This window comes from Phyllobates terribilis, unplaced genomic scaffold, assembly GCF_046119375.1.
Source record: "Phyllobates terribilis strain yellow unplaced genomic scaffold, ASM4611937v1 Scaffold_13__5_contigs__length_258822181, whole genome shotgun sequence".
Taxonomy (NCBI): Eukaryota; Metazoa; Chordata; class Amphibia; order Anura; family Dendrobatidae; genus Phyllobates; species Phyllobates terribilis.
In genome coordinates, this window is record NW_027362773.1 from 169,482,438 (window position 1) to 169,497,646 (window position 15,209).

At 53.1% G+C, this 15,209-nt stretch overlaps 1 protein-coding gene across 7 annotated transcripts in view; it reads left to right on the forward strand.

Annotated features, from left to right (window-relative positions):
- Positions 1 to 15,209, forward strand: part of LOC141174230 (transcription factor Sox-6-like) — a 454,128-nt gene that overhangs the window by 288,350 nt on the left and 150,569 nt on the right. For 6 of the 7 annotated variants that reach the window (XM_073659057.1, XM_073659054.1, XM_073659055.1 and 3 more), the window contains one exon: positions 5,198 to 5,316. The exons of the other annotated variant lie outside the window; for it this stretch is intronic. In XM_073659057.1, the coding sequence (XP_073515158.1) occupies positions 5,240 to 5,316 (77 nt within the window). In that variant the 5' untranslated portion in view covers positions 5,198 to 5,239. The remainder of the gene's footprint in view (positions 1 to 5,197; positions 5,317 to 15,209) is intronic. 7 annotated transcript variants of the gene reach the window in all.

Genomic DNA, 15,209 nt, shown 5'->3' on the forward strand with positions numbered 1-15,209 from the left:
CAAAGGCGTTGGCATCAGTGGCTGGAGCATTGCTGACTGGTCGGCGGCGGAGCGCGGCCCCTGATATTACCTGCTAATATTTAGTTTAGCATCTCATCAGGAATCTGTATTCTTCTTCTGGAGCCGGAGGAGCGGCTTGTCTGGCGTCCAGACTGACACACGCTCACTGATCGCTGTACATGGGTGTAGCAGCAGCAGCAGCAGCTTCATGTTTTCCAAATGATGTGCAAGGCCTGTGTCATTCGATCCGAACTGGGACTTTATTGCTTTGTGGTCCTTCTCGAACAATTACTGAATTGGCTGAACGCATATGGTTTTCAGCGCGCTGCTGCTAGTCATGTCTGAGCCGTCACGTCACTCATAGCCCCGAACAATTGGCATCTGGCGAACTCATAGACACTCAATCAGGCTGACGTGGAAAGTGGCGTTGTGCTGCTGAGCCACCCGGGAGAGGAGCAGGCAGCGCTGCTCAGCAGAGCCGAGCATGACCTCACACTCATTACCGGGGTCCCGGCAGGCTCGCGGCAAATGACTCATGGCAGGGCCGCCGTGGACGCCAGGGGTTCCCACTCTGCTTCACCCCCTTTTTTATTTAGGACTTATCCTGTAGGAAGATTTGGCCTGAAGGAAAATGTTCTGGTATTTCAAAACCCACCAATGGCCATTTGTACTTTCCCCTCTTCTTTTTCCTTATTCCATTGATCTGTTTCCCCGCAGAGGTGAAACTACAACCCCCAGCAGGCCCTGACAATCCCTCAGGACAATGTTACTATAAATGATGTGTGAATAAAGCTCCTGTGTGTAAATATATATTTTTTTAGTATAAACTTATTTTCCATTTTCTGTGTACAGCCTGCAGTGTAAAGAATGGTGTATTACCCGTAGATACAAGTCCTCCCCTCGCCCGTACTAATGGGGTATTACCCGTAGATACAAGTCCTCCCCTCGCCCGTACTAATGGGGTATTACCCGTAGATACCAGTCCTCCCCTCGCCCGTACTAATGGGGTATTACCCGTAGATACAAGTCCTCCCCTCGCCCGTACTAATGGGGTATTACCCGTAGATACCAGTCTTCCCCTCGCCCGTACTAATGGGGTATTACCCGTAGATACAAGTCCTCCCCTCGCCCGTACTAATGGGGTATTACCCGTAGATACCAGTCCTCCCCTCGCCCGTACTAATGGGGTATTACCCGTAGATACCAGTCCTCCCCTCGCCCGTACTAATGGGGTATTACCCGTAGATACCAGTCCTCCCCTCGCCCGTACTAATGGGGTATTACCCGTAGATACAAGTCCTCCCCTCGCCCGTACTAATGGGGTATTACCCGTAGATACCAGTCCTCCCCTCGCCCGTACTAATGGGGTATTACCCGTAGATACCAGTCCTCCCCTCGCCCATACTAATGGGGTATTACCCGTAGATACAAGTCCTCCCCTCACCCGTACTAATGGGGTATTACCCGTAGATACAAGTCCTCCCCTCGCCCGTACTAATGGTGTATTACCCGTAGATACAAGTCCTCCCCTCGCCCGTACTAATGGGGTATTACCCGTAGATGCAAGTCCTCCCCTCGCCCGTACTAATGGGGTATTACCCGTAGATACCAGTCCTCCCCTCGCCCGTACTAATGGGGTATTACCCGTAGATACAAGTCCTCCCCTTGCCCGTACTAATGGGGTATTACCCGTAGATTCCAGTCCTCCCCTCGCCCGTACTAATGGGGTATTACCCGGAGATACCAGTCCTCCCCTCGCCCATACTAATGGGGTATTACCCGTAGATACAAGTCCTCCCCTCACCCGTACTAATGGGGTATTACCCGTAGATACAAGTCCTCCCCTCGCCCGTACTAATGGGGTATTACCCGTAGATACAAGTCCTCCCCTCGCCCGTACTAATGGGGTATTACCCGTAGATACCAGTCCTCCCCTCGCCCGTACTAATGGGGTATTACCCATAGATACCAGTCCTTCCCTCGCCCGTACTAATGGGGTATTACCCGTAGATACCAGTCCTCCCCTCGCCCGTACTAATGGGGTATTACCCGTAGATACAAGTCCTCCCCTCGCCCGTACTAATGGGGTATTACCTGTAGATGCAAGTCCTCCCCTCGCCCGTACTAATGGGGTATTACCCGTAGATACAAGTCCTCCCCTTGCCCGTACTAATGGGGTATTACCCGTAGATTCCAGTCCTCCCCTCGCCCGTACTAATGGGGTATTACCCGGAGATACCAGTCCTCCCCTCGCCCATACTAATGGGGTATTACCCGTAGATACAAGTCCTCCCCTCACCCGTACTAATGGGGTATTACCCGTAGATACAAGTCCTCCCCTCGCCCGTACTAATGGGGTATTACCCGTAGATACAAGTCCTCCCCTCGCCCGTACTAATGGGGTATTACCCGTAGATACCAGTCCTCCCCTCGCCCGTACTAATGGGGTATTACCCATAGATACCAGTCCTTCCCTCGCCCGTACTAATGGGGTATTACCCGTAGATACCAGTCCTCCCCTCGCCCGTACTAATGGGGTATTACCCGTAGATACCAGTCCTCCCCTCGCCCGTACTAATGGGGTATTACCCGTAGATACCAGTCCTTCCCTCGCCCGTACTAATGGGGTATTACTCGTAGATACCAGTCCTCCCCTCGCCCGTACTAATGGGGTATTACCCGTAGATACCAGTCCTCCCCTCGCCCATACTAATGGGGTATTACCCGTAGATACAAGTCCTCCCCTCGCCCGTACTAATGGGGTATTACCCGTAGATACAAGTCCTCCCCTCGCCCGTACTAATGGGGTATTACCCGTAGATACCAGTCCTCCCCTCGCCCGTACTAATGGGGTATTACCTGTAGATACAAGTCCTCCCCTCGCCCGTACTAATGGGGTATTACCCGTAGATACCAGTCCTCCCCTCGCCCGTACTAATGGGGTATTACCCGTAGATACCAGTCCTTCCCTCGCCCGTACTAATGGGGTATTACCCGTAGATACCAGTCCTCCCCTCGCCCGTACTAATGGGGTATTACCCGTAGATACCAGTCCTCCCCTCGCCCGTACTAATGGGGTATTACCCGTAGATACCAGTCCTTCCCTCGCCCGTACTAATGGGGTATTACCCGTAGATACCATTCCTCCCCTCGCCCGTACTAATGGGGTATTACCCGTAGATACCATTCCTCCCCTCGCCCGTACTAATGGGGTATTACCCGTAGATACCAGTCCTCCCCTCGCCCGTACTAATGGGGTATTACCCGTAGATACCAGTCCTCCCCTCGCCCGTACTAATGGGGTATTACCCGTAGATACCAGTCCTCCCCTCGCCCGTGCTGACTATCGTCATATACACTGTATCACTCAGCAGCAGGTTTAGTTTCTCTCGGAATCTAGTACAGATGTATACAGGCTGTAGCCATGACAACCAAATCTTCCATTCTTTACACTGCAGGCTGCGTCCAGAAATCAGGAACAGTGCAAAATAGAAACCAGGTTTATTACAGACTGAGCATCTCCTATTTTAATCATGTTCTCGAACCTTTCTGAAATTACGCAGCTTTTTGATGCATTTTTATTATCTTTTTTTTTTTGCATGATATTTACATCATGTTGAACGCTGTGATATTTGTCGTCTTTTGGGGTATAATGAGTTTTTTTTTATCAGACTACAATATCTTCTGAGTGTGGATGTTTTTCTAGATCCTTCTCTAAAAGACCTGGAAAAACTAACGTAAAAAAAAGGTTAAAAAAAAAAACAAAACCTAAAAAAATCTGACCAAAAAGTGATGCTCTGGTTGTTGAGGTCATGTCCATGAACCTTATCTGCCTGATGAGGGCCAGAAATATGAAATAGACTTGTTCCATTATTCACTATTCTCAGACCTGAGCAGAGGCGCAGCCCCCCGCAACCGCAGCCCGCTGCAGCCCCCTACAGCCGCAGCCCCCCGGACCCGCTCTGTGGGCTCTTCAGCAATGAGCAAAAAATAGCCCAGTGTTTGCTTTCTGTCCAGATGTCCAAAGCGGCAGGAGGACACGTTTAGTCTCTTCTCCCATGCCAGCAATGACCTCACTTAGGACCGGGCTGGAGGGAGAGCGAGACCCCCAGCAATGGCTTCCGTCCTTTCATATTTCTATAGAGCGGTCTCCAGTGTCCGAGTCTTCCTGTCGCGCACAGAATTAGCCCTTTATAGCTAACAATGACACTTCTCTTGGCTTGTCTTTCACTTTGAGTCTCTTTTAGCGACTTATTGTATCTAATTTCTGTAAAAAAAAAAGAGCGCGATATTCTGCCTCTGGCATCCTCTCGTATTCATCTGGTGGCGTTAACCCTTTCGCTTTCCCTGGCAGACAGTTCTCTCGGGCGGCGGCAGTGCAGGGGTTAATGGGAAGTGTGGGAGAATTGACAGTGGTTTTTGTGGGGCCGGCGCTCTGAGCTCCTCTATCTATACAGAGTAACGCTGGGGATCGGCCCCTCAATGCTGCTTTTGTTTACTGTTTTCCTAAAAGGGGCCTCACTATATTTCATCTGTCAAACTTGCTTTTCTTTTTTTCTCAACAATGCTTGATTGTTTCCACCAAAGGGGGAGAAAAAGCTGCAGGTTCCACAGACAGGAGAATTCTGTATTATATTTTCCTGCCAAATTCCGATCTCTGTTTTCCTTCCCTTGAGCTCACAAAGGACTCATAACTTACTGTCAAGTGTGAGAGTAGCCACAATGCCCCAGTGTTGCTCGGGACGTAGACTCTCTCTCCCCGTGGCATCATGCTCGGACTGACTGCTGGCTCTCAGTGAGTCTTGGAGCGGCAGGGGTATGCAGGGGTCCGGCACGGCTCTGGGGGGGACAGAACTCGGGGATATCCTCAGGTCTCGAAGGGACCAGAATACTACCGGACTCAGGGGTCCTGCATTGCTGGAATGATATAGAAGACTGGGGTACTGCTCCCTAGGCCTAGGACATATGCTGTGATCCTAAATTACTGGGATACCCAGGGCCCTTGCACTGTATATCGGGGTTTCCTTCTACCCTTCAGACTCGCCCTTCTTCTTAACCCAGAACTTTGGGGTGCACTGTAGCTCCGCACTGCTTCCTAGGCCTAGGAAACCCCTCAGCGCAGCAGGATGCTCTGGCTGAATATATCTGACTGGTCTTGACGCTTGGACATTATTAACTGGCTCTGGTTTTTCGGCAGTGACATTGGCTCCTTGTGGCTTGGGACGGTGTGAGAATTGGTATGCCATCCAGTTCTGAAGTTCTGACCGGCGTCATAGCAGAACGCAGCTCTGAGCAGTGGAAGGACAGCCACTTCATGTAAGTCACAGACCCCCGCTGTGTGCCCCATGTGTGATGTGTGCCCCCAGTGTTACGTACCGCCGCTCTGTGAAATGCTGTGTACGAGCTGTGGAATACTCGGGGGTCTTCCTGGCCGCTGGATCTGACACATGTAATGAATACAAGATGTTGAGTGCGGACGCGGCTGGTGGAGCGCAGCGGCAGGTAGCCGGCTCACAGCGTCAAGCCAGTGTCTAGATCATTGTGGCACGTGAAGCAATGAATCGGCTCCTGTATCTCTCCAGAAGGTAGACCTGGTGTTTGGGGTGGGACTGTTGGCTACGTCTCGGGGATCATTATGTGAGAGGTGCCGCTCACAGGTAACACCCATTAATACACTTATAGTCACCCCATGGTGTCACTGATAGAGGGGCTTCACAGCTCTGGTTTTATTTGGGAAACTCCACAATGGGAACCACTACAGGTAATGGGGAAGGTGGGAGCGCTGGTAATGTGACATGTGGGTTATCACCATCCATGCCCCGGGTCGTGCGGTATATAGGGTCAGAAGCAAGACTACGTCAGCGGAGGAATGACAGCAAGAATGTAGCCATACCGCATCTACATGACCTATATCACACATGGTATATACCGCACCTACATGACCTATATCACACATGGTATATACCGCACCTACATGACCTATATCACACATGGTATATACCGCACCTACATGACCTATATCACACATGGTAAATACCGCACCTACATGACCTATATCACACATGGTATATACCGCACCTACATGACCTATATCACACATGGTACATACCGCACCTACATGACCTATATCACACATGGTATATACCGCACCTACATGACCTATATCACACATGGTATATACCGCACCTACATGACCTATATCACACATGGTATATACCGCACCTACATGACCTATATCACACATGGTAAATACCGCACCTACATGACCTATATCACACATGGTATATACCGCACCTACATGACCTATATCACACATGGTACATACCGCACCTACATGACCTATATCACACATGGTATATACCGCACCTACATGACCTATATCACACATGGTATATACCGCACCTACATGACCTATATCACACATGGTATATACCGCACCTACATGACCTATATCACACATGGTACATACCGCACCTACATGACCTATATCACACATGGTACATACCGCACCTACATGACCTATATCACACATGGTATATACCGCACCTACATGACCTATATCACACATGGTATATACCGCACCTACATGACCTATATCACACATGGTATATACCGCACCTACATGACCTATATCACACATGGTACATACCGCACCTACATGACCTATATCACACATGGTATATACCGCACCTACATGACCTATATCACACATGGTATATACCGCACCTACATGACCTATATCACACATGGTATATACCGCACCTACATGACCTATATCACACATGGTATATACCGCACCTACATGACCTATATCACACATGGTATATACCGCACCTACATGACCTATATCACACATGGTATATACTGCACCTACATGACCTATATCACACATGGTATATACCGCACCTACATGACCTATATCACACATGGTATATACCGCACCTACATGACCTATATCACTCATGGTATATGCCGCACCTACATGACCTATATCACACATGGTATATACCGCACCTACATGACCTATATCACACATGGTATATACTGCACCTACATGACCTATATCACACATGGTATATACCGCACCTACATGACCTATATCACACATGGTATATACCGCACCTACATGACCTATATCACTCATGGTATATGCCGCACCTACATGACCTATATCTCTACATGACCTATATCTCTACATGACCTATATCTCATGGTATATACCGCACCTACATGACCTATATCACACATGGCAGTGTATACCGCACATACATGCAATTACCAGTACTGGCAGATATACATTGTGCTAAATTAACGTGTGTAGATGAATAAACTGTATTAATGACATTGTAACACGGGAGGACTTGTGATGATATAGCGCGGCTCATTACTGGTGATGTTAGAGAGTGAATAGTGCTGCAGCGCCCCCGCGAGCTCCTGTCCACATCTGGTTATTACTCCCATATCATCTCCACAGATTACCCAGATTTTTTCTAGTGACTGCAGACGCCGTACACTTCATTATATCCTCCCCACATCTGGTGCTTATTGCACAGGGTGGGAGTCACTGAATCACACTGGCACAGTGACCCTCTGACCCGCAGGTTACAGCTGCCATGTGCAGAGTCCTGTATTATTTGTGTCAAGCTACCCCAGTACAACAAAAATTCAGCATCCCCAATGTCAGAAATAAATACCTCAATAAATCTGGAGATTATTTCCCAAATCAGAAGCTGAAACGCCACAAAGGATTCTGGACCAATGTGGGTGGAAACTGCCGTCGGTTCGGGGATTGCCTACTGCTGTGGGTGCGGTAATTGCCCGCTGCGGTGGGTGCGCGGATTGCCTGCTGCGGTGGGTGCTAGAATTGGCCGCTGCGGTGTGCAGGGATTGGCCGCTGCGGTGTGCTGGGATTACCCGCTACAGTGTGCAGGGATTGCCAGCTGCGGTGGATGCTGGGATTGCCCGCTGCGGTGCGTGCGGTGATTGCCCTCTACAGTGTGCAAGGATTGCCAGCTGCGGTGGATGCTGGGATTGCCCGCTGCGGTGGGTGCGGTGATTGCCCGCTACAGTGTGCAGGGATTGCCAGCTGCGGTGGATGCTGGGATTGCCTGCTGCGGTGGGTGCGGTGATTGCCCGCTACAGTGTGCAGGGATTGCCAGCTGCGGTGGATGCTGGGATTGCCTGCTGCGGTGGGTGTGGTGATTGCCCGCTAGAGTGTGCAGGGATTGCCAGTTGCGGTGGATGCTGGGATTGCTCTCTGCGGTGGTTGAGGGGATTGCCCACTGCGGTGGTTGAGGGGATTGCCCACTGCAGTGGGTGCTAGAATTGGCCGCTGTGGTGGGTGCAGTGATTGCCCGCTGCGGTGGTTGAGGGGATTGCCCGCTGCGGTGGTTGAGGGGATTGCCCACTGCAGTGGGTGCTAGAATTGGCCGCTGTGGTGGATGCGGTGATTGCCCGCTGCGGTGGTTGAGGGGATTGCCCACTGCGGTGGGTGCTAGAATTGGCCGCTGTGGTGGGTGCAGTGATTGCCCGCTGCGGTGGTTGAGGGGATTGCCCACTGCAGTGGGTGCTAGAATTGGCCGCTGTGGTGGATGCGGTGATTGCCCGCTGCGGTGGTTGAGGGGATTGCCCGCTGCGGTGGTTGAGGGGATTGCCCGCTGTGGTGGGTGCTAGAATTGGCCGCTGCGGTGGTTGAGGGGATTGCCCACTGCGGTGGGTGCGGGGATTGGCCACTGAGGTGTGCGGGGATTGCCCACTGTGGTGGGTGCGGGGATTGCCCGCTGTGGTGGGTGCGGGGATTGGCCACTGAGGTGTGCGGGGATTGCCCGCTGTGGTGGGTGCTGGGATTGGCCACTGAGGTGTGCGGGGATTGCCCGCTGTGGTGGGTGCGGGGATTGCCCGCTGTGGTGGGTGCGGGGATTGGCCACTGAGGTGTGCGGGGATTGCCCGCTGTGGTGGGTGCGGGGATTGGCCACTGAGGTGTGCGGGGATTGCCCGCTGTGGTGGGTGCGGGGATTGCCCGCTGTGGTGGGTGCGGGGATTGCCCGCTGCGGTGGGTGCAGGGATTGCCCGCTGTGGTGGGTGCAGGGATTGCCCGCTGCGGTGGGTGCGGGATATGGACTGCGGTGAGATAAATAGTCTTCAAGGATCTTAGGTCTTCTCTCTGTAGTTTTCTGTCGTGTTGTCTCCATTGTAACATTTGTCATCTGTCCAATTAGTGATTATTAGTTTATATTTAGCGGAGATGTATTTTTATCCACTTGTTGGCGAGATTGATTTCCTGCTCTAATATGCGACTATTTAATCAGATATTAATTACATTGCAAGGAGTGATCAGAAGGGATGGGGGGCAGCAGGAAGTCTGTAGGAAGCAGCAGAGTGAAGCTGTAGATGGAGCAGCAAAAAGTTTATTCAGTAAATTAGACAAAGTCACCTGCACCAGAGCTGTACTGACACTGATCCTGACACCCACACCAGCGCTGTACTGACACTGATCCTGACACCCACACCAGCGCTGTACTGACACTGATCCTGACACCCACACCAGCGCTGTACTGACACTGATCCTGACACCCACACCAGCGCTGTACTGACACTGATCCTGACACCCACACCAGCGCTGTACTGACACTGATCCTGACACCCACACCAGCGCTGTACTGACACTGATCCTGACACCCACACCAGCGCTGTACTGACACTGATCCTGACACCCACACCAGCGCTGTACTGACACTGATGCTGACACCCACACCAGCGCTGTACTGACACTGATCCTGACACCCACACCAGCGCTGTACTGACACTGATCCTGACACCCACACCAGCGCTGTACTGACACTGATCCTGACACCCACACCAGCGCTGTACTGACACTGATCCTGACACCCACACCAGCGCTGTACTGACACTGATCCTGACACCCACACCAGCGCTGTACTGACACTGATCCTGACACCCACACCAGCGCTGTACTGACACTGATCCTGACACCCACACCAGCGCTGTACTGACACTGATCCTGACACCCACACCAGCGCTGTACTGACACTGATCCTGACACCCACACCAGAGCTGTACTGACACTGATCCTGACACCCACACCAGCGCTGTACTGACACTGATCCTGACACCCACACCAGCGCTGTACTGACACTGATCCTGACACCCACACCAGCGCTGTACTGACACTGATCCTGACACCCACACCAGCGCTGTACTGACACTGATCCTGACACCCACACCAGCGCTGTACTGACACTGATCCTGACACCCACACCAGCACTGTACTGACACTGATCCTGACACCCACACCAGCGCTGTACTGACACTGATCCTGACACCCACACCAGCGCTGTACTGACACTGATCCTGACACCCACACCAGCGCTGTACGGACACTGATCCTGACACCCACACCAGCACTGTTGTACTGACACTGATCCTGACACCCACACCAGCTCTGTACTGACACTGATCCTGACACCCACACCAGAGCTGTACTGACACTGATCCTGACACCCACACCAGCGCTGTACTGACACTGATCCTGACACCCACACCAGCGCTGTACTGACACTGATCCTGACACCCGCAGCAGCTCTGTACTGACACTGATCCTGACACCCACACCAGCGCTGTACTGACACTGATCCTGACACCCGCACCAGCGCTGTACTGACACTGATCCTGACACCCGCACCAGCGCTGTACTGACACTGATCCTGACACCCGCACCAGCGCTGTACTGTCACTGATCCTGACACCCACACCAGCTCTGTACTGACACTGATCCTGACACCCACACCAGCTCTGTACTGACACTGATCCTGACACCCACACCAGCGCTGTACTGACACTGATCTTTACACCCACACCAGCTCTGTACTGACACTGATCCTGACACCCGCACTGTAGTGACACTGATCATGACACCCGCACCAGGTCTGTACTGACACTGATCCTGACACCCGCACCAGCGCTGTACTGACACTGATCCTGACACCCGCACCAGCGCTGTCCTGACACTGATCCTGACACCCACGCCAGCTCTGTACTGACACTGATCCTGACACCCACACCAGCGCTGTACTGACACTGATCCTAACACCCACACCAGCGCTGTACTGACACTGATCCTGACACCCACACCAGCGCTGTACTGACACTGATCCTGACACCCACACCAGCGCTGTACTGACACTGATCCTGACACCCACACCAGCGCTGTACTGACACTGATCCTGACACCCACACCAGCGCTGTACTGACACTGATCCTGACACCCACACCAGCGCTGTACTGACACTGATCCTGACACCCACACCAGCGCTGTACTGACACTGATCCTGACACCCACACCAGCGCTGTACTGACACTGATCCTGACACCCACACCAGAGCTGTACTGACACTGATCCTGACACCCACACCAGCGCTGTACTGACACTGATCCTGACACCCACACCAGCGCTGTACTGACACTGATCCTGACACCCACACCAGCGCTGTACTGACACTGATCCTGACACCCACACCAGCGCTGTACTGACACTGATCCTGACACCCACACCAGCGCTGTACTGACACTGATCCTGACACCCACACCAGCGCTGTACTGACACTGATCCTGACACCCACACCAGCGCTGTACTGTCACTGATCCTGACACCCACACCAGCTCTGTACTGACACTGATCATGACACCCGCACCAGGTCTGTACTGACACTGATCCTGACACCCGCACCAGCGCTGTACTGACACTGATCCTGACACCCACACCAGCGCTGTACTGACACTGATCCTGACACCCACACCAGCGCTGTACGGACACTGATCCTGACACCCACACCAGCGCTGTACTGACACTGATCCTGACACCCACACCAGCGCTGTACGGACACTGATCCTGACACCCACACCAGCACTGTTGTACTGACACTGATCCTGACACCCACACCAGCTCTGTACTGACACTGATCCTGACACCCACACCAGAGCTGTACTGACACTGATCCTGACACCCACACCAGCGCTGTACTGACACTGATCCTGACACCCACACCAGCGCTGTACTGACACTGATCCTGACACCCGCAGCAGCTCTGTACTGACACTGATCCTGACACCCACACCAGCGCTGTACTGACACTGATCCTGACACCCACACCAGCTCTGTACTGACACTGATCCTGACACCCGCACCAGCGCTGTACTGACACTGATCCTGACACCCGCACCAGCGCTGTACTGTCACTGATCCTGACACCCACACCAGCTCTGTACTGACACTGATCCTGACACCCACACCAGCTCTGTACTGACACTGATCCTGACACCCACACCAGCGCTGTACTGACACTGATCTTTACACCCACACCAGCTCTGTACTGACACTGATCCTGACACCCGCACTGTAGTGACACTGATCATGACACCCGCACCAGGTCTGTACTGACACTGATCCTGACACCCGCACCAGCGCTGTACTGACACTGATCCTGACACCCGCACCAGCGCTGTCCTGACACTGATCCTGACACCCACGCCAGCTCTGTACTGACACTGATCCTGACACCCACACCAGCGCTGTACTGACACTGATCCTAACACCCACACCAGCGCTGTACTGACACTGATCCTGACACCCACACCAGCGCTGTACTGACACTGATCTTTACACCCACACCAGCTCTGTACTGACACTGATCCTGACACCCGCACTGTAGTGACACTGATCATGACACCCGCACCAGGTCTGTACTGACACTGATCCTGACACCCGCACCAGCGCTGTACTGACACTGATCCTGACACCCGCACCAGCGCTGTCCTGACACTGATCCTGACACCCACGCCAGCTCTGTACTGACACTGATGCTGACACCCACACCAGCGCTGTACTGACACTGATCCTGACACCCACACCAGCGCTGTATTGACACTGATCCTGACACGCACACCAGCACTATACTGACACTGATCCTGACACCCGCATCAGCGCTGTACTGACACTGATCCTGACACCCGCACCAGCGCTGTACTGACACTGATCCTGACACCCACACCAGCGCTGTACTGACACTGATCCTGACACCCACACCAGCTCTGTACTGACACTGATCCTGACACCCACACCAGCGCTGTACTGACACTGATCCTGACACCCACACCAGCGCTGTACTGACACCGATCCTGACACCCACACCAGCTCTGTACTGACACTGTTCCTGACACCCACACCAGCGCTGTACTGACACTGATCCTGACACCCACACCAGCTCTGTACTGACACTGATCCTGACACCCACACCAGCGCTGTACTGACACTGATCTTTACACCCACACCAGCTCTGTACTGACACTGATCCTGACACCCGCACTGTAGTGACACTGATCATGACACCCGCACCAGCTCTGTACTGACACTGATCCTGACACCCACACCAGCGCTGTACTGACACTGATCCTGACACCCACACCAGCGCTGTACTGACACTGATCCTGACACCCACACCAGCTCTGTACTGACACTGATCCTGACACCCGCACTGTACTGACACTGATCATGACACCCGCACCAGCTCTGTACTGATGCTGATCCTGACACCCGCACTGTACTAACACTGATCATGACACCCGCACCAGTGCTGTACTGACACTGATCCTGACACCCACACCAGCGCTGTTTTGACACTGATACTGACACCCACACCAGCACTGTACTGACACTGATCTTGACACCTGCACCAGCGCTGTACTGACACCGATCCTGAAACCCACACCAGCGCTGTACTGACACTGATCCTGACACCCACACCAGCGCTGTACTGACACTGATCCTGACACCCACACCAGCTCTATACTGACACTGATCCTGACACCCGCACTGTACTGACACTGATCCTGACACCCGCACCAGCGCTGTACTGACACTGATCCTGACACCCACACCAGCGCTCTACTGACACTGATCCTGACACCCGCACTGTAGTGACACTGATCATGACACCCGCACCAGGTCTGTACTGACACTGATCCTGACACCCGCACCAGCGCTGTACTGACACTGATCCTGACACCCGCACCAGCGCTGTCCTGACACTGATCCTGACACCCACGCCAGCTCTGTACTGACACTGATCCTGACACCCACACCAGCGCTGTACTGACACTGATCCTAACACCCACACCAGCGCTGTACTGACACTGATCCTGACACCCACACCAGCGCTGTACTGACACTGATCCTGACACCCACACCAGCGCTGTACTGACACTGATCCTGACACCCACACCAGCGCTGTACTGACACTGATGCTGACACCCACACCAGCGCTGTACTGACACTGATCCTGACACCCACACCAGCGCTGTATTGACACTGATCCTGACACGCACACCAGCACTATACTGACACTGATCCTGACACCCGCATCAGCGCTGTACTGACACTGATCCTGACACCCGCACCAGCGCTGTACTGACACTGATCCTGACACCCACACCAGCGCTGTACTGACACTGATCCTGACACCCACACCAGCTCTGTACTGACACTGATCCTGACACCCACACCAGCGCTGTACTGACACTGATCCTGACACCCACACCAGCGCTGTACTGACACCGATCCTGACACCCACACCAGCTCTGTACTGACACTGTTCCTGACACCCACACCAGCGCTGTACTGACACTGATCCTGACACCCACACCAGCTCTGTACTGACACTGATCCTGACACCCACACCAGCGCTGTACTGACACTGATCTTTACACCCACACCAGCTCTGTACTGACACTGATCCTGACACCCGCACTGTAGTGACACTGATCATGACACCCACACCAGCGCTGTACTGACACTGATCCTGACACCCACACCAGCGCTGTACTGACACTGATCCTGACACCCACACCAGCGCTGTACTGACACTGATCCTGACACCTACACCAGCGCTGTACTGACACTGATGCTGACACCCACACCAGCGCTGTACTGACACTGATCCTGACACCCACACCAGCGCTGTATTGACACTGATCCTGACACGCACACCAGCACTATACTGACACTGATCCTGACACCCGCATCAGCGCTGTACTGACACTGATCCTGACACCCGCACCAGCGCTGTACTGACACTGATCCTGACACCCACACCAGCGCTGTACTGACACTGATCCTGACACCCACACCAGCTCTG